At 44.4% G+C, this 24,524-nt stretch overlaps 1 protein-coding gene across 3 annotated transcripts in view; it reads right to left on the reverse strand.

The window, feature by feature from the left end:
* Positions 1-367: 367 nt before the first annotated feature.
* Positions 368-24,524, reverse strand: part of PIK3R1 (phosphoinositide-3-kinase regulatory subunit 1) — an 84,974-nt gene continuing 60,817 nt past the window's right edge. The window contains exons 5-16 of one of the 3 annotated variants that reach the window (XM_032336074.1): positions 21,619-21,750; positions 20,527-20,728; positions 20,244-20,323; positions 8,863-8,965; positions 8,072-8,170; positions 7,790-7,970; positions 7,479-7,604; positions 6,643-6,785; positions 6,252-6,428; positions 6,089-6,157; positions 5,306-5,476; positions 374-4,309 (exon numbers count right to left, since the gene is read on the reverse strand). In XM_032336074.1, the coding sequence (XP_032191965.1) occupies positions 4,120-4,309; positions 5,306-5,476; positions 6,089-6,157; positions 6,252-6,428; positions 6,643-6,785; positions 7,479-7,604; positions 7,790-7,970; positions 8,072-8,170; positions 8,863-8,965; positions 20,244-20,323; positions 20,527-20,728; positions 21,619-21,750 (1,673 nt within the window). In that variant the 3' untranslated portion in view covers positions 374-4,119. Of the gene's footprint in view, positions 4,310-5,305; positions 5,477-6,088; positions 6,158-6,251; positions 6,429-6,642; positions 6,786-7,478; positions 7,605-7,789; positions 7,971-8,071; positions 8,171-8,862; positions 8,966-10,375; positions 10,827-12,306; positions 12,993-20,243; positions 20,324-20,526; positions 20,729-21,618; positions 21,751-24,524 lie in introns of those variants that run through there. The other 2 variants (XM_032336075.1, XM_032336076.1) reach the window with 2 other exon arrangements.

The raw sequence follows: 24,524 nt of genomic DNA on the forward strand, positions 1-24,524 counted from the left end.
TGTTAAGCAGAAGAGGAAGAGAGCAGGTTTAGAAGTATTTCTTCTGTGATAATGGACATTTCAAACCACAATGTAAGTTTCAAAACAACCTTTATTCTGTTTGAAGACCTAATACAATGCATCAGAGCAACTTAAAACAAGACATAGCTCCACTGAATCTATAGCTTGAACAAAATGTCAAGGAGGCACACTCCCCCCCACCCCCCCAACCCAGTTGCCTTGTAAAGGCAAAATTACAACTGACCATGACCTCCTCCCTCTCGTCAAAAGACCAACTTTGTTTTAACAATGTCATATAAACAGATTTGTAAAAACATTGAACAAATCATAGCTTTAAAAAATACACACATATAAATGAGTTTTTTTGTTTTGCTTTTTTTTTTTTTTTTTTAAATAGCAGCATCCTGGGCAGCTAATGCTATCTCATGGTGACAAGTTTAACGTTAAGTTGGATAGTGTTTCCAATGAACCCAATTCTGTTCCTTTGCTACTCATAATGCTAGTATTTTATACAAGTGGATTTGTAAAAAATAAGAATTTGGCATTTTTGAACTTTGTCCCATGTGAGGCATTGTGCTTTCAACTGCCCCTTTCTTAAAAGACCTTGAACTCAGATTTCAGGGTCTGCTTTCCAACTATTTGGATACCATGCATAGCAAAAGCACAGGTGTTAAAACCAGCAGAAATTTTCTCCCATTCAGGAACATCAGTAGGACTCCCAAACACGTTACTAGCTCATAACCAGCTACATGACAGAGCACTTGGTTCCCCACAGTGACAGCTCACAGAAACACGTTTGACTTGACACACTGAAAATGAGGATTTCCAAGTAAAGCAAGTCATCTAGACCAGCTCACCAAAAGGAGGAACTTTACAAAGCAGAGAAAAGCAAAAGAATTATGAACTTCTCACTTCACTTGCAAACAGTTTTCACCTTTAGAAGACAAAACAAAGCCACTTCAAAGGAAAAAAACAACCCATACACGTACACAAGAATTGTACTAGACATGTGCTTGTTATGTACTTGAACTCAACTGACTGTGGATCTGTTTTGGCTGAAAGGTGTACTGAAAACAGTCCATGCACATATACATATATACATAGATCAAGGGCCGTGACCTTGTCAGATGTTGCAAACACATGCTTTTTGCCTTCTTACACGGTTAGGATTTTTCTCTTGTGGGTAGTGGGTAGCATCGGGTCCCCGAGCTCCCACTGTCCAGTCCCCTCACAGCCTTGCTGCAGCTAGCCTAGCTTCTGGCTTTTATCTCTAGAATGCTACAGTGCGTGGGGAAAGTCACCGCGTGCATAAAAGCGTGTTATCAGGAGTGCCTCTGCTGTATCCATTCATACTCATGAGCCACTCAGTGTTATGAGATGACCGATCGAACCCCAAGAGCCCTTCTGGTCACCCATAGAAGGACGGATGTGGTGGGCCTGCACCAAAATCAAAAAAGGCATTTGGCAGAGGCGTGACCTCATAGCTACAGTGTAACTCACTATCAACAGGGAATGATGAATCCTGCCTTTGCTGTTCAGAGAGAAACCTACAGCATTTGTGTCCGTGAGATGCAGAAACAAGGCAGGTGCCTGAAGACCAAGCTGCCTTGGGAGAGTGGTGACCCCAAAAACATGAACAAAGCTGTCTTTTAATGAAACATTCAATCTTAGATCTTGTATTTTCAATGTGAAATGAAAATTATATTTAACAGCATCCATGGGTGTGCTACTAAAAAGACCCCACTGGAACACTAGTCTAGCAATCACTGTGAAAGCAGCGGCGGGCTCGCGTGGGAAGTGCAAGGATAGTTTCAAGGCAACACTTACAGGCTACAAGCAGGGCAGTCCTCGGTCTGTGGAGAGGAGAGGGAGACGGTCAGGTCTCAGGGCTGACAGTCTGGCCATGAGACCAACTCCTACTCTTGACAGGAATAGCCCCGTGTAAAGAAGAAAATAATACATTCTACAGATGATGAAGTCAGCTGGTGGACCGGTTATTACAAAAGAATTTTGAAAACTACACTGAAGAACAAAACAAAAAGCCCTCCCCGCAGTATCTGAAATAGAGCTGGGTTTGAATCAATCCCGGCAAAGGGAAACTGCCAATTGTGAGATGCCACTGGAACCTGCCAGGGGAGGGACCATCACACTGATCCTTTATCATTCCCGACACAGGGACGGTGGCCACCACGCAGAAGGGGATGGGCCTGAGTAAATCCGGGAGAGACTCTCCCTCTCGCCCCAAGTTGGATAGGATGCTCTAGGACCCCTGCCTTTCTCCCACGTTGAAGTAGAACACACACAATGACTTAAGATGAGCCAGAAGGACTGTTGGGATCCCTGTGGTGGCCAGGACTTTCACAAGTTCTCCCCAGCCCAGCACAGGAGCAGCTCGGATTACGGGTCTTGGCCGTGTGGTCCCAACTGAATGGAAAGGTGGGAAAATAACAAATGCAGATAAAAATCCTTTTTCCAGGTCCGGCTTTTTCTGAAATGAATGTTTATTGGTTGTAACGGGTAATCTCATGTTAACAAGACAGGTAATCTAAATGCAGCAATTATACCTTGCCATCAGCGTTCCAAACAAAGGTGAACACTGCCCCAGGAGGCCGACTTTCTTCCTACGAATTCCGTTCTCTGACCGGCCGCCACACGGCCTTAGAGTTCCAGTAGGTCTGTCCTTGTCACTCATGTCTAGTAACAAGCAGATCAGAGTGGGAAAAGACTGAAGTAGAAGTTACTCACTTCTCCGTCATCGTGAGAAAGTGCACACCATCTCGCCCCCACCCCTGCCCCACCTGTACAGCCCTTTGCTACATTCCCCCCACTCCCTAGATTCAAGAAGTTCACAATTCTTTATGAAACATTACCAGGTACCGTATTTTAAGAGTCTGGAAACAACATTGTTGAACTCAGCGATACTTTTGTCATATTTATATATCTTTCTCTTTTTTTATTGAATAAAGCAGCTTTGAAGCTTATCAGGCACTGCCCAACAAAACATTTAGTCCAAAAAATCTGTTAGGAACTTTTTAACCTTGGGCTAATAGCCAAGTACTCTGTACAAGAAAAACCATAAAATATTTCATAGTTTTAATTCTGAAGCCATTTTTTTTAAACTGGCATCCTGTACATTTCTTTTTTAAAAAAGGAAAAGAATCACAAATGAATATTAACAATAACAACAAAAAATCAGGGACAGTATTTTCAGGCAACAGAAACTAGGGTGGGGAAGCTTATTCTGAAGGTACATTTAAAACGGAGATAACAATGACAATTAAAAATTGCATAGCACTGTGAATTTAGCCTTCAGCAAAACAAAACAGAAGCTATTTGGTATTGATACAAATCCATCTAGTTGATAGTTAGTCATCCACTGTTATGTACATATTTTATATAATGAATGTCATTTAAAGTCCTGTTCTCCAAGCTCCGTTTCTCCGTCGTTGGTGGGGTCATTTTTTTGTTTTTTAAAGTCTAAACAAAACACTTCTGGCACTCTGCTACGACAGAATTTCCTCTGACTGTACGTGAGCGGACGTTCTCCTAAAATGTCTCTTGGGAGCCGAAGTGCCTTTCTGCTACATATCGTTCATTTCTTAGGAAATAATCCACAGTGCGACGTGTCTGGGTCCACCGTGCACAGCAAGGCCCAGGCCCAGCCAGCCTGGCGCGAGCGTTTGCAGGCCGGGGCTCTAGAGCCCGGCCACCCTCTGGTCTCCAAGGTCCCCCACTTTGAGCTGGTAAAGCTTCAGAAAGCATGAACAAGCACCATGGTTAAAGGCCTCTTTGTCCCTGCACGCAGAGATTTTTGCATTTCTTTTTCTCTTTGTGTTGTTGTGGCTTAAATTAAACCAAAAGAAAAAAAAAAAAAGAAAAAAAAAAACCTCCAAAAACGTAAGGAAGGACAAGCGCTCCAGATTAGAAATGTAGGGTCACTACTCGGTGCTAGGCTGCGTGTCTTCCCCTGTACTCTTTTGTCGGAAGCTCGAGTCCCATCTGAAGGCAGATGGCTTCGTTTCCGCAGCTCAATGACAGGTCAGGCTGGAGAGGAGCCCTGTGCTTTCCAGAGGCCTCAGGGTGGTTGAACGTCAGGAGCAGGATCCGAGGACAAGTGCTTCATCGCCTCTGCTGTGCGTATACCGGGTAGGCTAGTGTGACGTTGAGCGAGTCATTGTGCTGCACGAGGGACGTGTGTTGGTAATGTAGCACCAGTTCTTTCAGGGAGCTGTACAAGTTATAGGGTTCGGCGAAGCCATAGCCGGTGGCCGTTTTGTTGATGACACAATGCTTGACCTCGCCGTCCACCCTGCGGAGGAGAGAGAGAAAGCACATGCCTTTTGAGCTGCTCCTAGACAATTCTCGACCCCACGAGGTGCTGATCATAAAATCATCATCATGGAAAAGTACACTCTGCAGAACGCGAAGCCTCCCAGGCTAGCTGTCGACTCGTGGCTCTGTCACTTAGGGGGTGAGTGATATGGGCTGGTAATCCTGCCTCCCTGAGCCACTGTATTTGCATCTTTAAAATGGGATAGAGGTGACATGGAGGCTTTGTGTAACAGGGCTCTACTATTACCGGCATTTGTAGGATTCTCTCAGGCTAGCCTTTCACTTTGCATTTCCCCTCTATGCTCCTATTCTCTTGGCCTTCACTCCAAGTAAGAGCAACTTTGAGATGCTCTTACTTCCTCCTCCCTGTACGACTATTTCTCTGCTGAAGTGGAGGGAGACCACGAATATGCTGCATTTTTGGAACCTTCCTTTCCTAGAGGACACTCTTCTGAAATGATAGGAAGCAGGGAATAGTATGAAAAGGAAAATAGGCCCTGTGACAGAAATGTCATCTCTTGGATGCCCTGATCTCATGGGCAGTGACCTTTCTCTCGTTGTTCTGACCTGTTCCTGCTGTGGCCCTGACCTGGGGGTGGAGCTCTCACAGGAATTACATCATATTCTTCTGCTATTAGCCTTGAGAAGTTATATATATTAAAAAAAAAAAAAAAAAAAGTGGGGTGGGGGCGGGTGGCAAGTAGTCCTAGTTTCATTGCAAAGATGAAAAGATCTGAACTACTCCTGATTAACCAGTTCACGAATTAGGCCCCAAAGCCCAGTCTCTGAATTCCACAGCAAGGTTCTATACTTCTGCGTGGACTTGAAAAACAGCATGTTTTCTTCCCTGTCCTACACTACTGCACCGTGAGGTTCTTCCACATCCTTGCCCCGGCTCGGGCGGCCGAACAGAGAGAAGAGAGCACCCCGTCCAGAGCGGCGTGCCCGGCGCCCAGCAGCGGGAGCTACGTACACGACAGAGCAGGCGTAGCAGCCCTGTTTGCTGCTCTCCCGGACCAGGAAGGTGCCGTCTCGTTTCCCTCGGAGTAGGTTCTCAGCTTTGTTCCTGTTGCTGCTGCCCACGTTCCAGGTCTTCTCGTCGTGGTGCGGCAAATCCTCATCATCTTCCACCAGCGAATATTGGCTAGAGAGCCAGGAGAGAGAGGGTCTCTGTGAAGCACCCACCAGGGACAGCCTGCCCTGCCTCCCAAGCCCCGTAGACCAGCAGCTGCGGCTCTGACTCCAGCAGCTTCTCCAGCCTGCCTTTCCTCATCCAGCTTCAGCCTTCAATGTGCCCCCCCGCCCCCCCACCCCCCACCCCCCCCAAGAGAGCACCGGTCAGTTAAACTCTGCAGTCAGGAGTTCCACTGAGGAACCTGGGCAGAGAGGAAGGTGTCAACCAATCCCGTTCGTCCAGTTCTGATCAGGAAACGTACTGACTAGGAGGACTGCCAGTTTTCAAATAATTCAAACAAAACACATACTTAAGCTTTGGGAGATCCACTGAATGGAACTGTGTCGTGTTTTTTTTCCCCGCCTTCCAACTGTTTGAGAAACCCATAGGGATTTTTTATCTAGGTTGGCATCCCCCTTCCCTGAACTTTCCTTTTATAACATTCAGGATAAAGCGACGCCGTTTATAGAGGATGTTCCAAATTCGGTAAAATTGCTCGCTGTTCCGCAAACAAAGCAAGTCGTGCATTTCCCTAAAATGAAAAACCTCCTTTAGTGCCTCCCACCTGCAGTAAGTACTTACTCTTCCGTATTTTCATTGCCCAGCCACTCATTCAGCTTCTTCTGCCGAACACCTTTCTGAGTCAACCACCTGGAAAACAGAAAAAGAAAACGCATTAATAACGTAGCCTTAATTTTTACAGCTATGAGTTGGTGGCTTCCAGGGTTCGGATTCTGGGACTTACATCAAGTATTGGTCTCTTGTCTTTCTCAGCTGAATGAGGTCTGGTTTAATGCTGTTCATGCGCTTGTCAATCTCCCGGTACTCAGCTGCCTGCTTCTTCAGGTCTTCCTCCAGTCTCCTTCTGCTGTCCACAATTTCACTGATTCGGGACTTTAACTTCTCATAATTATGCATAATCCTACAGGCAAGTGAAAGGCATGGGTCATTACCTGCTCTATCATGATGGTTTCCCAAAGCTTTCCTCAAGTTAAGAATGCTTTCTCAGGCGGTCTTTTTTTGTTGGTTTTTTTTCCTTTCAATTATTCAAAGCACAGAAAGCAAGACCATCTTTCAACAGTTCTGGAGGATTCTGCTTATCTTTAGTACAAAGACAACCCTCCTGATTCACCAACCTTTGTATTTCTTTCTCATTGCCTTCGCGTTTAAATTTTTCTATGTATTCTTTGCTGTACCGTTCCTGGCTTTGGCACTGTTCTTCAAATATTTTTATGGTTTCATTAAATGCTTCAATAGCTGTTCTTTTCATTTGGATTTCCTGCAATACAATGTTAAATAAGACAATGTCATACCTTTCACAGAACAGATAACATGTTACTGTGAGACACTGTCAGGACATTTGATGCTATTACTATCTAACATCTGAGTACTCTGTTACTAATTCATAAAACCCATTAAAATAGTATCAGAAGCACACATTTACTTTGGGAATTTTTCTAGTCTATGCCCAACAATTTCCTATAGTTTTCACCGTTTTAAAAGTGGTTCCCCTTTATCAGCAATTTAAGGAATCCATGCTGCCTTCTACTCCCTCTGGTGGTCCTAGATACATCATAGCCTAGAGCAGATTAAGCCTCTAGGAAAATACTGCAGGGAACAGAGCTACGTTTTTTTGACAGGGTATATAATAGTTAAATCTCCATTTTGGAGGTCAGACAAGTTTGTGTGTTGGGGGGGCAGGGAGAGTTCAATCAGGAATTATGTCAAATCCACTTAAAACTCACAGCAACCTCTTCAATTAGCATGAGTACTTATTGTGAAATCTTTAAGAGCTTCATGGGAAAGCTTATGGAGATATACTATGGTCTAGAGAGCCTATGAATAATAAACAGTGATTCACAAATATATGATCTTTTCCCCTCATCCGATTAGCAGAAACTGAAAGGACATGTCTTAGACTCTAGTAACTATAAGTTCTAAGCCTACACTGTGACTTTTGCAGAAAACTCACCTGGGAAGTACGGGTATAATCTTCATATAATCTATCATATTCCCGGCTTTTTTCTTGAAATTGAGTGTTATATTCATGTAATTTTTTCCCTACAGCTTCAATATTATCTTCTTTGACAACTTGATCCTGGAAAAATGAAAGAGAGAACTTCAGCTGATGAGGTATTTAGTCAATGTTTTGGCCGATATCAAACTGTAGTAAAAAGTTGTTAAAATCTCATTACATGCAATTCAGCTGCTTCACAATGTTTTTGAAACACTGCAAAGTATCTTGTCTAAATACTGTAACATAAGTATTCCAGTTTGGATTACCTGTTGGTATTTGGACACTGGATAAAGTAATTTCACGTCCAGTTTGGGATTATACTGAGCTAGAGACTCATTCCGGTAGTGGTTTATTAGTTCAACCACAGAGTTGAAGGTCAGTGGGTCAGAGAAGCCATATTTCCCATCTCGGTGAAATATTTTGATTAATTTGTTATTTCCTCCTTTCCTGTAGATACAACACAATAAATGGCATTGCAGTCTTCTTTAAAAAAATGTGTTTTGACGTCTGCTTCCACAGTTCCATCTTTGTTACGTTCCCGGACTCACCTTAGTGTAAGAGTATAATCCCCATGCATTTTAGTAGATGCGTCTCGTACCAAAAAGGTCCCATCAGCTGTATCTCGAAGTTTTTCATTCACTTCTTCCCTGAAAGGAAAATGACACAAGACAAAGCTCACTTTGAGGATTCAGTAACTGCTTTTGTTTTTGGAGTTTTAACTTCACAGCAAAACTAAGCACACAGTAGGTAGAGCTCCCTTCCAGCCCCCTGCTGCCGAGAGAGCATATGTACTGTTTATATAGAAATGTTACAAAGGTCATCTCCTCACAAACTGGGAGCGACAAAACACAAAGCAACATACCCACTTTCAGTACTGGTGTAGCTGTGGTACAAAGTTTTATTTTGTAACCACATACACTGAGCACAAAAACACATGATCCCCAAAGGGAATCCATAGTCCCCCTTCAAAAAAAAAAAGCGACAAATAAAGATGCCTTTGTAAAGTATGTGTCAGATAATTACATAAACTCTGACAGTTTTCCCTAATGGAAAGTGACTTTGGACCCTGCCTTTAGGCAGTGCCACTCCACCCGGGTGCTTTCCTGACATTTCTGTCCAGAATGAGACTTGTCAAGTATTTAATTTCCCATGGCATCCGACACCCACGGTCCCCCAGCACTCAGGGACTTCTCTGGTCTTCTCTGGAAGACAACCAACTATGCTTCGTGCTTATGTTGGAGGACATCCTAAAAATGGAACTTAGCATGCTGGTGCGTTTCTCTCTCTAAAACGAGCTCGCTCTCTCTAGTGAAAACTCAGAGCACTTATATAGCCTTACCTTGAGATATCTCCCCAGTACCACTCAGCATCTTGTAAGGACATATTGTTATTCATACCGTTGTTGGCTACACTAGTGGGTTTTGGTGGTTTAGGAGGCAATGCTGCAGATGAAAGAGAAAGAAAAGTTGTTTGCAATCTCAACTACAGTGGAACACTTAGGTCTAATTTATGTTTCTTTAGAATACTGTGAAATACAGCAGTAATTCACAATTCTATGAAACAGGATCATTATGTTAAAAAAAAAAAAAAGACATCTTTCAGAATACAGGTCAAAAAGAAAAAGTGGAAAAAGAGAGAGCAGCTTAACAAATAAACCCGGCTGGCAACGTGAATGAATCCAGAGTCCCGGCGTTTTCTACTTCTAGGCTCTAGTTATATTAAAGTTTCAGGCCTGATCAAATCCAGCTAAAATAGGAAACCGTGAACATATGAGCAGGAGGAATCACATGGGTTGGCTTTAATTTCCTCCTCTTATTTAATTATAAAAGACAAATTTGGTTTCTGTCCTCCACAAATGCTGTTGCTGTAATAAAACTCATCTACAGCAATATGTTTTAAGAGGAGGAACTGGTTTTCTCTAATCTTAGTATTTCAGGCACTATTCTGCCAAAAGCCACTTTAAGAAACTCATCTGTGACCTAAATCTCTTTAGTATTCATGTTAATATTCTTTTGGACAAATTGTGCTCTATATGCCAAGACTGAGGAAAAACCATATCCCTCTTCCTCAATGTCAAATCAGTATTCATACACCAACTGGTGACAAATAAAAGACTGCAGTGTTTCTGAAGTTCTTAATTGGGAGCAGGGCTAACATTGGAATACAGTTTAGGTAGCAAAATAAGGCTAACATTTTAACTGAATCCCAAGTCACAAGTTTTAAAGGACGAGTAGTACTTCATGCAAAAATTTCAGGAGTCTATCAAGAATATTTTGTAAAGCCTAGGACTAAATAAATAATGGGAAGCCAACTCCTTTTCTCATTACAGTATCTTAATATAAAAGCAGGTAAAGTCTCAGCGTTTGATTTAGAACAGTTTCAAGTCGCCTAGGACTGAGTTGCAATCACTGCTAGGTTTTACATGCTCTCTAAAAGTACCAAGTGTTATCACTGCAAAGTACCACACTGTCCTCATCCACTGTCAAAAGAGAAAAGCAGCATAAAGGACGCATCCTTTTAATTAAAGGAACAGTATGAACGATACATAACACTATAACCCAAACAGCAAAGGACCCCCGCTTAACAAAAGACACCAGTGAAAAAGTGGAATTCAATTCCTATCTGTTCAAGTAAGAAAAAGCATTCACCACATACAGGCTGATCTGCTTGCTTCCACAGGCAAACAATTTCATGTCCAAGCTATGATCAAGCTAATTTTTATTAAATTACAACAAGTTAATAAATAGAAATCTACTGAGGATCAGTTACAGTAGTTGTCAAAAAAAAAAAAAAACCAAAAAAAAACCATCCACAAAATAAACTAGCTTTCTAAAAGCATACTGCAGTATTACCTGGTGGATCCATTTCTATATAAAACATCAAGTCTGTGCCACAATTTCTATCTGTCTTAGCATATTCTAAATCCAGGTCTTCCATATTCCAAACAGTGTTGTACATTTGTGCGAGAGTTTCCTTGGCTGAGCTCAGTTATAAGAAAAGAGTCCGGCTTTCTTTGTAATGGTGTCTTGGAATTCATTTTAAAACCTATAAGGGGCTGCACTGTAACCTATTACATCACACACCCGAGCCAATCAAGTCAGAAAAATGTCACCAGACCACTCCTGCTTCATCATTTCTCTTCAACATCCAGCCCTAACACAATCCCAACCTTGCCGAGAACCTACGTTTACTATACCAGCAATGTATGTACATGCTCATCGTTTCAAAAAGATGTTTAATTCAACTCTTCTCCACCACCAGTGAGTTTTCTAATTCCTTTTTTATTACTCTTTGCAGCATGGTACGCTCCGCTGTTGGCAGGTTGACAAAAGCTGATATGCTGCAGCACGTAGCTCCCCCTCCTCCCCCCGCCCCGCCAGTGCATCTGGGTTAATAGAGAGCCGGATCATGTCTTGGTTTAAAAATCTTACAAATGCATCAAAATGGTATATATAAGGTATATTTTACAATCCTTAAATACCTCCTATATATATTAAAAGCAGAAGGGATCAAGAACTCTGGATATTTCATTCCTACCGAATTCACTGACAACTCAGAACTTCAACACTGTTACAAATGTACACCACATGAGAAAGCACAATTAAAAGAAAAATCTCCTACCAAACATAGTAAAGTTAAAACTAGACCTTAGGGAATAACAATGAAAAACCTTAATAAGAATGAAGACATGTATATTCTTAGCAGACATTAAAATGTCACTAACAAGACTAGTCAAGGTAAGTGATATCTTCCAAAAAGAAGCCATATATCAGAATGCAGAGGTAGCACGATGTTTGCAAACTATTTCTCACCAGCAGCACCAGAAGTCTGAAGATGGGCTTAATAGTGCTTGAGGGGGGAGAGTCATGTAATCACTTTTGAGATTTTTTTCCCCTCCATCTCAAATTCCTCCCTCTGGGGACCCTTAATCCTGGCTAGCAATATGCAATGTAAAGAAGTCAATTCCCCTATAAATCTATTAATTTTAGTTCTCTAGAGCCATTCTACATATAATCCTACTACCCTTACTAGAGCCTAATGCACATTCCCACTGTAAACCATCTCTTCACGTTTATAATTTAAATCAGAGAAAACGGGAGCAAAGGCAAGGCATTCTCTGAGCACTGTTCACTTGGCCCCATCTAGGTGAATTCACTTGCCCATTAATGAGGAAGGAAGACTCAACCCATACCCTGCAGCCCGCTCCCGGGAACACTTTTCTATTCCTAAACTCAAAATCACACACACAAATGGTCAAAGTGTGGGTGTGGGATATGTCCTTCAGATAAGGTTCAGAAGAACATTTTTTTTTTTTTAAAATACAAATGCATTTCCTCCCCCAAAAGGAGTCCTGCCAGCAGCTGCAGACAGGCTAACAGCCCCAAGGGCCACCCCATGCCCATGCCTTCCTAGTGGGGAGCACTTGGTGCGAACCAGTCCTGCTGCTGGATCCCCTGTGGCAAACCAACCCAGGGAGGAGGGGAGGGAGACAGGTGATTTTCCACGTCTCTCCCAGGCCTGGCCCGGTCCCAACTTCCAGCCAAGCACGTTGCAATTACCTCCTTCCCCACTTCTAACCCAAACCCCATCTTTTCCTCCTACCGTGCCCCTCCAGGAAAGGGGGGAGTGTCTCCGCTCATGTCTTATCTGCCCTCCCCAGACAGCACTTAATCAGCCTCACTCACACACCCGCAAAGACAAACTACAGAAGTGAACGTTTCACAGAAGTACACAAAGCAAAGCAGGGCAGCGGCGAGCGGGGCACGAGGGAGAGGCAACTTACTTTGCAGGTTATGCATGTCTGCAGCCTCCCGCGGCCAGGCCGGTATCCGACAGTGAGAACAATGCCCCTGGCTAGTCCCGCCGCGCCTGCTCCCAGGCACTGCTCGCGCCGACAGGGCGCAGCGGCGGCGGCAGCGGCGGCGGCGGCGGCGCGGGACCCTCGGGCTCGCGCGGCGCGACACGGACGCCGGGACGGGACCGCCGCGGCAGCGCCGCTCCCTGCCCGCGCCCCGCCGAGAGAGCCACTGGATGCTGGGGCTGCGGCCGGGAGGGAAAAAGCCCCGGCGCTCGCACGTCTCGCAGATAAAGATCACGGCTTCATGATTAACTTGGGCAGGTTCAAATATTTGCTGAGCTAGGGATTTCGGGTGGGGGAGGGGAGCCCGAGGCAAAGTCAAAGTTGTCATCGGCTAACAAGTGGCCACCGCCAGCCCCGCGCGCTCATGTTCGCCGAGGAAATGAGAAGGCCATTGTGGAGGGACCTAAAATAGTCTCTCTGACGGGCTGCGGCAGCGCGCGGGGCTCAAGTGGCCACAGTGAAGCGAGGCACTATGCGCGGCCAAACACAGGAAGTGGCTGAGCTAGTTCAGCAAAAATAGAATCAAAGCCTTGCTTGTAAAGGCCTGAACCGCTCCGCGCCGCCCAGAACACCGTGCCTCGCTCGGGGGCGCCTCCTCCCACACAGCAGCACGGCCAGCCCCGCAGGTGCACCGCGAGACCCCGCGGGGGAGCTCGCCGGGGCACAGGTTTGGAAAAGGCCTGCTGGTGGGAGGAGAGGGTCGTCCGCTGGGCACTGACTCCAGCACCGCGTGAGCACTGGCCGAAAAACCCCGCTGCGCAGCGGCTCCTAGGGAGCCGACTTCGAGCCCCGCTTCACCGGCCACGGGAGTGTCTGACAATGAAAAGGTGTGTCTGCCTGAAGTTCACGTGACCGCTAAGCGGCGCAAAGGATGGGGCCAGGAGGACGGTACGCCTTCCCAGAGGATCTCTGTCCTCTGAGAAAAGTGGCAATGCACCACACTAAAACTTGACCTAAGAAAATTTTCACTGGCCTCAGGGTAAGATGGAGGGGTTTCATGATAACCCCAGAACCCGTAACAGTGTAAAGTCTCAGAATCACTAACTCTAAAACCAGACAGTTAATTCTAAAGAGCAGGTCAAGCAAGTCCCTCAAGCTACACTCTGGTAACCCTGGTCCGGAGGGCAGAGCGGGGAAGTGGTTTGCCCGGGATCAAGGCCGGACGGAGCACCACAACCTAGCCGGCAGACTTCTGGTCCTAAACTCCTTTTTCTCCACCCACTGGCCCTGGTCTTCACTTCCTTCTTCCAGAGAAAGTTAAAAGTAACACATGAAACTGAGGTTAAATTCTTTTAGGCCACATGTGAAAAATTTCACACCTACAACAAAATGGACTTTTTCTGTTTTCTATTTTTAGCTTGGTTACGTTTTTAAAAAACTACCTTCTAATTCTCCGTGGAGAAACACGGGTCTAGCCATAGTATTTACCCTCAGACCCATGACCCTGTGGGCCCATAGGGAGCTAAAGGAAGATCTAGGTGCTGACATCACATGCACGCAGGCAGGCCCCAGCTGCAGGATCACCCGCGGTATCTGGGAAGGGCGCTAACCTCATGATGCAAGTGACTTTATGAACTTTCCTCTGGTGCAACTGATAGAGCATGAAAAACCTACTTTCCAATGGAAAGAAAAAAGTCTTTAAGTGGATCTTCCAGCTCCTGCCTGCTGATCACTGAGACATGTGGTTAGTTCTGAGAACACCCTTGCACCCTGAGCTGCAGAATCTTGCCCTACTTTTAAAAATAGTCTTTCTAAAGCTAGAAAGCTTGGAAACATCAGTCTCTTCAGCATACCTGATTCTACATGATGTTTCATGTCAAAACCTTCCAAGATGATAGTGTCTTCTAGTCCAAAAGTGTATTTTCGATCTCAGAAAACTGTCCCCTGGAAAGCAGTACACTCTCAACTTAGAGAAAGCAAGTCTTAGTTTTGAGAACTTTGCGTCGTTTCTCACAATATGTACAATCCCCTACCATAGAGCTTCTGTTACATTACTGAACGTGTAAGCTGAGTCTTTTCCCATTTGGTTTCAGTCTTTGAAAAGTGATGGGCAAGACACTCTCTGGTCTTCATTAGCTTAAAAAGGGAGCCATCTGCTGGTAGAACAGAATCAGTAACTTCTCTGGGAGAAAACTCTCAACTTTCTGTGTATTTCCCACTAGGTCCAAAATTTCACACAAATTAAATGGAAGATTCATTTGCAAATAACCTATAAATCAAACGCACAGACATCATATCAACTTAGGAAGTGTTTTTCATCATGTGGCTGCTAAGTTCTTAAAAAAAAAAAAAAAAGCAAAAAACCAAAATACTCGTATTTTAATTTTGGCATGTATCTGAGACCCAAAAAGACTCAGAGAACTCACACATATATTTGAAAACTGACTTTACCTTCTGGATTCCTCGAAACAGTTAGTATGCTTTGCTACTTTTCCTTTCCTCAAAGTTTTTAAAAACTCATCTTAGAGGCAAAAAACAGACCGCACTTCGTTTCTTAGCAGGTGTTATCTAGTCAGGAAAATACTGTTAATCGTGAAAACATGCTTGAAAGGTACAGACTGCCTGAACACTGTCTCACACGTGCAAATCCCCATCAGAGAGTGACTGTTCCCTACCCAGCTCCTATCGTGCACAGTTTCTTTGCAAAAAGAAATGCTGTGAGAAGAAAAAAAAAAATAAAGGAACCAAAATCTTCAAGGGTTAAATGAATGCCTCCCTTCATTTTAACTTAAGACAAATTAGGACAGAAGGGCCTTTCAGTAGGATGCAAATTCTTTACTCCATATCCAGTGCTCTTATGCTGCACTAAGGAAAATGGCCATTTGAATTTATAAAGAAACCCAGATTGACACAGGACACATTCTACAAAATGCATGAAAAGGTGTGACAGTTGCTTAGCAGAAGGCGGCACTGCTTCCCTCTAAAATGCTGTCCCTGGAGAGAAGGAGTCTGCACAGTGACTACCCCACCAATATATGCACCCTGAAATATGCTGCTTTTTCAGAACACAAATAAAACTTCCTATTTTTCGTTATAACCTAGTATGGCTTGCTTCTCTGTTTATTCCGACCCATCTAAATATATGCATTTTTTTCAAGGTTTCATTTCTCACCTTTGAAACAACCCTCTAATGTCAGACCACATTTTAAACCCAATAAAAAATAAATCAGAGAAAAGTAAAACTCTTTGAAAGTCATTTCCCTCTACCTTAGTGCTTGCTTTCGTCTTGGTTGAAAACCAAGCCCAGAGCATTTAAAACAAGATTTATGAATCAGGCTCTTCAGGAGGAATGTTTTGCAATGCGCCAGTGGTTAAACATTAACTCTGACAGGTGTAGAAGGGCAGGAGGGAGAAAGAGTCATTTATTTTCCACTCTGGGCTTGAGGGTGCAATATTAGACTTCAATTATGCTGCATTAATATTTCTGGATATACCCATGAAATCTGAAATATGTAAATACACTTATAATGGGTTTCATTCAGAGCTACCCTGTGTTAAATGGTCCTGTTTGTCCCTTAGTGGCCCTACAGAAATCTGCTTTAGCTACCCAAGTATCAATAGGGTAAACATAGCACATAATGAGTCATGAAAACCTGCTGTTCAGCTTGGGTATTTTTAAGACTTTTAGAAACAAAGGGGACAGTAGACTATCCAAACGCTGAGAACTCAGTGACTCCATGTTTAACCTTTCAAACCTTAGTTTCCCTCCAAATGCGGGAGATGCCTGCTTCACAGGTTTGCTGCATCCAGTAAATGAGTGGGTATGCCAAAGTTCTTTGAAAGTTGCTTAGTCTGTCAAGGAACTTTTGAAAATTCATGTGGATGATTATTATCCTTTGCTTAGCTCTATGCTAGGAGGAGCTCAACAGGAGAAGCAGCCTTTGTCCTTGAGGAATGGAGCTGAGCAAAGGGAAAGAACAGGCAGAACTAGAGGGCATAAGCCTGTGGAATGGGTTGATCACTGCACATCCAGCATTTCCTATGAAGTGAAGTAGATGGCACTGTTTGGGGCTGCTTTGTACAGTTGTGTGTTTTGTGCACTGCAGAGAGGCACATGGCAGGAGAAGGTGCTACTGAAAACCAGGCCCTCCACTCACCAAGCCACACACACGGGAAGGGGCATGAGACTAAGTGAGGAACGTTCCTCCCTCCAAGCAATGCACTGCCAGCAACTACCCAGTGAGTGTGTGTTTTGCAGATTAGCCGTGAAGCCCATGCAGGCACCTTGAGGCCTGGCACCGTAGGCTGGCAGTGTGGGCTCAGTGGAGGGAAGAGCCTGACAGGACTGAGGAGTTGGAGCTGCAGAAGGGGGCCCCCTCTGGTAGGTCCTTAAAAAACCAGAGTTGAGCAATGGGTCATGAGTTTCAGTACTTATCACCTCACTGAAATCTCAACCTCCCCAGGAGAGAGGCATTGTTCCCATTTCACAGGCTAGGAAACAGTTTAGAAAGGTTGAGTTATTTGATATGACCTTGGCAAATAAGCAGCCGAGAGCTGATTCAAATCCAGATCCATTAGAGACTCTCTCTTCCTACCAGCACATGATGGGTGGAGTGACTCTGAGTTTTATCCACCACAGCTATGGAACTCGCACTGGGGCTCTTTACTGCAAACTTCAGAGGACTTCAGACTGGACACTAAAAGCAGCCCCATTCCTCATGAAGCTTCCCCAAACCCAGGAAGCAGGCGCAGTGCTGAGACCCTAGCAGGAGTCTGGAACTGGGTCCCTTCCGCAGGGGGCCTCCCTGGGGTGACCTGGTTCTGGCACACACTGGTTAGCACCATGTAACCGTGCAACCTCTGGGGGCGCTTCTGTCTCCTTATGAGCAAAGTTAAAGCTGGGCAATGCTTTCAACTCTAAAATGATGCTTTTTACAATTGTCATTTAAAACATTTACTACTTTTTTGAATCAAGCCACTCTTTTTTTTGTACTTTGCAATTTATTTTGAATAAACCTTTGAAACTCCTTGAATTGAAATACTGTTTCCTCTTCCCCTTTTCAAACTACCAATTCTTCAAAGCCCATTCAAGTACCATTTTTTTCTCTAAGCCTTTTCTGTCTACTTAATTGCCCTACAAAGTCACCCATCACATCTAAAATTCTTTTCATATTTAGAGTAATCACCCTCTCCCAGTACTTAATTAGATACTGTGTGCTAATGGTCTTCTATGAATTGACACATTTTCTCCAACATCATTTTTGCCTAGCAGTTCAAGCTCTACCAGGTAAAAACTATAAAAGAGGTCTATCTACCCCATAATAGCCTTGCTTCCCTGTCTCCCCCGCAACCCCCCCCCCCCAATCATTCAAGTACTCCTTCTATTCACAAGAATGAAGTCATTGCAAATGAACTATTTATGACTGTTCACTGGAGATGCCTCGGTGCTGTGCTTCCAGAGCCCTGTGGTAACAGCACGGGCTGAGGCAATTATGGAGGAGTCTAGGAAAATGTCAGATTCTTACCAGGCCTAAGAAATCATCTCTCTAACCAAGAGTGCCCCGCCAGTCATCGGCATGAAGCCATTCCTGAATGTGAAGGGGTTCGGCATGAGGACGTTCTTCCTGAGGTGGTCAGTACGTTTCCACAAGGCAGACACAATGAAGCATTTATTTTATTCCCAAGGGCCTGAACATTCTTCAGAATAGCTAAGAGATACCAAACAAAGGGAAGAATGGCTCAAACTAGCATTTAGAGATGACTCAGATACAATTTTCTTGAAGAGGCTGCATGAATCTCGGGCAGGTCTAGGGAATGTTCAATGCATCGCTCACCATTCAGCATGGCTGGCAGGACTAACCCGCCTCTGACACCAGTTTCTTAGTAGAGGAAAGCAGTGGGGTCCATGCCTAGCAGGCAGTCTTAGGTGCACTCAGTGAAAATGGATGAACGTGAATTTTACTTTTGTTTTTGGATGGAATTAGGCTCAAACTTGTAAGGACATTTGACCGGTTTATACCAGTCAGACTAATTAAATTCCAACTGATTCTCCTTGGTGTGTAGCAGAAATTCTCAAAGATTTCATGATAAACTTGTTGGCGGGTTATGTATCAAACCCTGTCTGGCTTTTAAGCTTCCATGTCAACCTGTCTCCAGAGGGGTGGGTGCTGAGAAGATCCGGACCACCCTCAGCCCTTTACTGCATGCGGGGCTCAGCTGTCCCTAGTCTGAGACACACCTCCACACCGGACACCATAAAGTGGGAGGCAGGGCTCTGCCCTTTGGCCCAGGGGCCTGTTTTGTTGTTACTACTCTTCTTTTGTACTCAAAAGAAGTAGTGCAGTAGTACCACTAGTACTAGTACTAGTACAATTATACTAGTACGATTATACTAGTACTAGTATAAACGATTATACTAGTACTACTACTAGTATAAACGATTATACTAGTACTACTACTAGTACTAGTACTAATACTACAAAAAAGTAGTACTACTACTACTCTTTTGTTGTTACTACACTTCTTTCTCCACTCTTGTATTTAGTCTGGGGTGGGGTGTGGGGGGAGCAGTCAATAAAGGACTAAAGTGTCATGTTTCACACCTGCCCCCTGTCCCCTTATCATAGGGTATTCTTAATCTACCATTAAATCTTTTCTGTTGAGCCCAAAGGCAGCCTGTGAACACCAACACAGAGTTCCCAAATCCATTAACAAATGCGCCAAGCAGTCACAGGACATGAAACCTTTGGGCCGCCCCCTGGACTAAAGTCCTCGGCCACTGTTGACAGACTTCTCTGATGCCATTCACCTACAATTCGGAGTATTCCTGCTGAACATCCTGCTTGCTGTGATCTACAACATTGGGAACATAACCACTCGTGCCTTATGTACTGCTTCTGCTGCCCCTCCTACCTGTGGATGCCGTAACCCGGTCCTGTCCACAGGAGCCCTTCCAAATACGTGCACTGTGAGTGGTTCACCTGTTCGGTCGCACAATCCACACCCCACCGAGCCTCGCTGGGTAACACCTACGCAAACCAACCTAATTCCCCACTGTTCAACGCAGGGGGACCCCATGCCTCTTTGTACAGAGATAAACTGGGCAGTCTGCATGAGTTACTGATAATAAAGAATTCTTATCTTAACATCTTATTCATGATGTTTTATTTTAATTCTAGGCATAAATTAAGACTACAAGCAACATCTCCGCCGGTCCTGAAACTTCACTTCACTGACTGGACCCTACTATTCCCAATGACCAGCTTCTGTTAGCTAACTTTTAACAAGCATACAGGCAAAGTGTTTAGACTTTCCACAGTACAAGAAAAATACATCAGTTTAAATTAAATCCACTGCTAACGTGGTCTACATTTCCTGCTTTGTTAAATGGCTAACCGAATGCCAGCCTGCTTTCAAAGAAGTGTCTGGCCTGCTCTAACTTGCTCCGGTGAACACCCTGGTTTCACACTGCTTGCATTCTTGAAAATGTTTATTTGGACAGACATTTCTCAGCAGACCTCCTTCCAAAACACACATTCCAAAATATTTCAAATTATATAGTAATTATAAATCCCCTACTTTATAAGTATTAGAAAGAAAAACAAGAATGTCAACAACTAAAATGAGCTCCGTAATTTATGCAACAACTGGAAGCATCAAAGTTGAGGGGACGGGAGAGAGCTCCCCACAACCCACGTCTAAAAACCAAGACCATCCACAGATCCTGAAATCCACAGATACTGAAATCCAGATAAAATTTCCGCATACACCACCACTCAGCCATTCTTTCTGTAAATCGCAAGGTGACATGTTACGGATCGCAATTCTACCAGAAACGTATGTTCCTTCAGAGAAGGTCTAAAGCCACCATTCTAAAGAACAAACCAGGACAGAATTTTTAAAAGTTCAAAAAGCCTTACCTGGTGCAGGCTGTCGCTCATTCCACTCCGTTGAGATTAAAATTTCTATAACTTTAATGAGGTGTTCAGTATTCTCAGAGCTACAAAAAAAGAGAGTTTTATTAGAAACTTATTTTCAAAACAGCAAACTCCTGTTCATTTATACACATTCAAGTCACTGCGTCTGGTAGGAAGGTGCGCGCGCATCTGCGAAGCGAGCACCCTCGGAACAAGCTGAATGATCCATCAGGTCAGGACCTCCCCCACCACCCAAAAATACATGCTTCTCCTCCTTTCACCTTACCTGGCTGCTGGGAATCTGAAAAGCAGAGGGCTGAAAAGTTCAGAGAGCACTCTCGCACTCAGGAGATTCTTGCTGGAGGTCTGACAGAGCTTGAAGAAATGTTTTAGCAAATACTGAAGCGTCAGCCAATACTGATGAGGTATATTAGGTGCCCTAATGAGCTTCTTCAACAGCTGGATGTAGTCCTCAGAGCTTTGTACTTCTAGAGTTTAAAAAAAACAAAACAAAATAAATCAGATTGTTTCTAGAGATCAGTGACTAAACACCTAGAACGCTTCTGTTCTAGCTACAGAAGAACGAGTCCCTTTAAACAAAATCATCAGAAACAGGACACTTTTCTTCTCGTCAGAAAAGGCATTGTGAGAAACTAGAGCTCTCAAGTCAGATGGAAATGCAAGAAACTCTTGGTGTAAAAAGCCACCAGAGGATCAGGCTGTGCCGACAGAGAGCCACCCTCTACTGAGCAGCTTCCAGTGCGATTGGCTGATTTAGAGGAGCATCAGATAAGTATCACACGTTTTGACTTTGAAGGTTACGAACCACAATTTCCTGTCCCCAAAGCACTTTAACTGAGCATTAGCTCCTCAGCATGAGAGTCCTCGTCCCTCAGCACATTCTGTAATGGCCACTTGAGGAAAATGGTAAGAACATCCCCAGTCAGTGGGTCCCGGTCCCAGGTTCCCCGAATCCAAAGATGGCACTTGGAGCGCTGTGGCCTTCCCTGACGTAGTGAACTTTGTTAATGCTGATAAAAGGTTAACAATTAGCCATTTCAACATGTGGAGAATCTTCCTAAGTAAACGAGAATCTGGGTCTTCTATTGGATGCCCTGGTAAGGGAGGGAATTGGTGCTAACGGGGGGGTTGGGGGTCAGGGAGAGGGCAGATTCCTACTAATATTTTCTAAAACATCGCTCTTTATATCTGTGATAGAAACATTTTAAAAAGGATTTCAGACACTGTGTATATTGGTTGGGCACATTTTTCTGAATATGTGACTTATTTATTATTTATATGCTGCCTTTAATAGAGTTTACATACATCTGCACATCTCAATACATGCTCATTGAGGTTTTCAGAACAGAAAACAAACCTTGGGCTAAATAAATCATTTCATTGTAAACGGCTACTGGAATGACAGGATTCGGTAAGTCCATAAGATAGCGTTTGAAAGCGTCTCCCAAAACTTGCACATCGATCATTTCCAAGTCCATGGAGGTGGCATCTGTGACAGAAACATTTTAAAAAGGATTTCAGACACTGTATATATTGGTTGGGCCCATTTTTCTGAATGTTTGACATAAACATGACACAAGAAAGGAAGCAACAGGAGGACAGTTATAAAATTCTCGAGTATTTATGAGCAGTGTTTCTCACAGAGGTTGTTCCTGGCATTGCAAATAGACCACTTTTTCTTTGTGGAAGTCTGTCCCCTAAGTGGTAAGCATTTCGCATGATGTCTTCTGCCCGTGCCATGGACATGTTCCCAGATCCTGGGGCAACAACGATAAGAAAATCACGTCCCCATTTTGAGATGAATCAGGTCCCCCACTACTCACAGGTTGAAGCCCTAACTCCCACTGTCTCCGAAGGTGAATATACTTGGAGACAGGGCCTTTAAGAAGGTGGTTTAGCTAAAATGAGGCCATTGGGGCCAGGCCCTGATCCAACTCGGCTGGTGTCCTTTTAAGAAGAGGAGATGTGGACACACAAAGAGACACCAGGAGCAGAAGCACAGAGGGAATGCCTCGTGAGGACACAGTGAGAAGATGGCCATCAGTAAGCCAAGGAGAGAGGCCTCACAGGAAACCAAACCTGCCTGGACCTGGGGCTTCTACTCTCAAGAACAGGGGGAAAATAGGTTTGCGTGTGAAGCTAACCAGTCTGTGGAGTTTTGTTTATGTCAGACCTAGCACACTAAAGGAGCCCCCTGAATATTTCCAAATATCTTCTGGAGGGTGTTTCTGCTCTGAGAAGGGCTCTGTCTAGGGATGGCTAATCATTTAGTAAATGCTTCCTAAAACCTCAACAGGAAAATATGAAATGCAAATCCAGAGAATGCCTAAATTTTGAGTTGCTAAATACTGCATCTCAGAAGGCATACAAATTTAGCTCAAGAGAGTGACTGAACAAACAGTAAGATACACAGAATTTTAACAATCTCAAAAATAGCCATAAAAATATTTTTAACATTTTCTCCCTAATTCTGACAGGGTACTCGAATTAGGATATAACTAATCTAACCTGTGGGCACTGAACTAGCTCCTAAGAAAGATGAATGCATCTGTCCAGTAAATCCTTCACCAAGAAAAGCGGTCAGGCAATTCAATAATGGGGTGATGCTAACGAACGAACTAACTCGGGGTACAAAAAGGCACAGTGTCCGGCAGAGAGAGGGGATGCCTGGGCAGGAAGGGCCATGGGCATCTCTGCGTGAGGAGAAGCATCCGGCTGCCGCTGAAGGACGCACTCCTGAAGGCCAACCTGAAGATTATCTGCAGACTTGTGCACTCAGCGGAGAAGTGAGCTGATGAACGAAATGCTCCATTTTTCAGCAGCTTTATTCTTTTTAGTGTTAAAAATCAGTTGGAACAGAAAGTTGCAGGAAATGAAGGGAACACTTCTGGTAATTTGAATTATAATGTGGGAGATGTGGGAGACATTGTCAAGAACTGACACAACCTGGTGACCGACTGGATCCTGTGGAGGCCTGGAGTCCTCCGAGGTGTAGGAGCCGGAGGAGGAAAAGGCAGCATCCTGGACGGCCACAAAGTGAATGTGATACTAGATATTACTCTGGGTTCAATGTGAAGCCACAGAAGTTCGTAGGGACACATCGTTATCATACACCAAACCTGGCCCGCGCACAAGGCAGACCGTACAAAACAATCCCACATACCAATAAAGCTCAGGGAAGTGCATCTGGTAGAGAATGCGCAGAGGTGAGCTGAACGAGGAGAATTCTTAAACTCAGAGAGTGGAGGGGCACAGAGTTGTACCCCACAGATCGAACGGCACACATCGCATCCCCAACAAGGCTGAGGAAGGCAGTACTGGGTCTGGGCACAAAGGGCCCACGTAAGAAGTAATGCAACCACCAGTGAGCCTGTAAGCCAAAACTGTGTGCACTGCTCGAGCACTCCACAGCCACTGACCGCCTGACAAGCTGCTGGGCCCGGGCCCTTCACGCCCTGTATGCTTCATTTTTGAGATCTCTTTGCCAGGGGAGGATTACTATTACCTAACTTGTGTACCGTCAAGAATGGGACAAACTGTTCAGTGATGGTAAAAAACAACCACAACAAACACACAATAAGATGCTCACTTCTTCACCGGCCCCTCCCTCAGGCAGGGTTTCTACTGCCTTCTCAGCTGTGCTGACGATCCCCATCTCTATCATGACACTTCCCAGTGTGGTAATCCGGTGTCTCTCTACCTCACTGAGAGTACCTCAAGGGCACGAGCTGTGGCTTCTCCCTGCTCTTCCTGCTCCTCTCCGCGCCCAGCAAGTAGGATGCGCTTGCTAAACGTTTGCGGACTGAGCCACAGCAGGTCCTCAGGGTAATGTTAATTCACCCAAGCCCTTCTCTAACACAAGAGCCTTAAGCCTTTGAATAAAATCATCTCATTTCGAGTCTCGGGATTAGCCTTTGGATAAGCTCACTTTGTCAAATCCACTAGTGCTGATGACATAGTGTATTATTTTTTTTAACGTAGCTTCTAAAGCTCCTTAGAGTTCCTGAATTTTGCTCTGTAAGTCTCCTTTTCTTCATACAAACGATCCTAATGAGCTCTTCTAAGAGCTGTGGAAATCGGTCATGTGATAACTTCTGAGGTTAGCTAGGCAGTACGAAACAAACTTTAGGTCTAGAATGGAGGCGTTTATACCCTCTAAACCCCAACTCTGCATGAAGTCTGCTCAAGGCAGGTCAACTAGTAAGCTTGCCAGCATGTTACCCCTCCTCCCAAAGGGATGGAGTCTCCTCCCCTGTTCACCTC

This window comes from Mustela erminea, chromosome 3 (genome assembly GCF_009829155.1).
Source record: "Mustela erminea isolate mMusErm1 chromosome 3, mMusErm1.Pri, whole genome shotgun sequence".
NCBI lineage: Eukaryota > Metazoa > Chordata > Mammalia > Carnivora > Mustelidae > Mustela > Mustela erminea.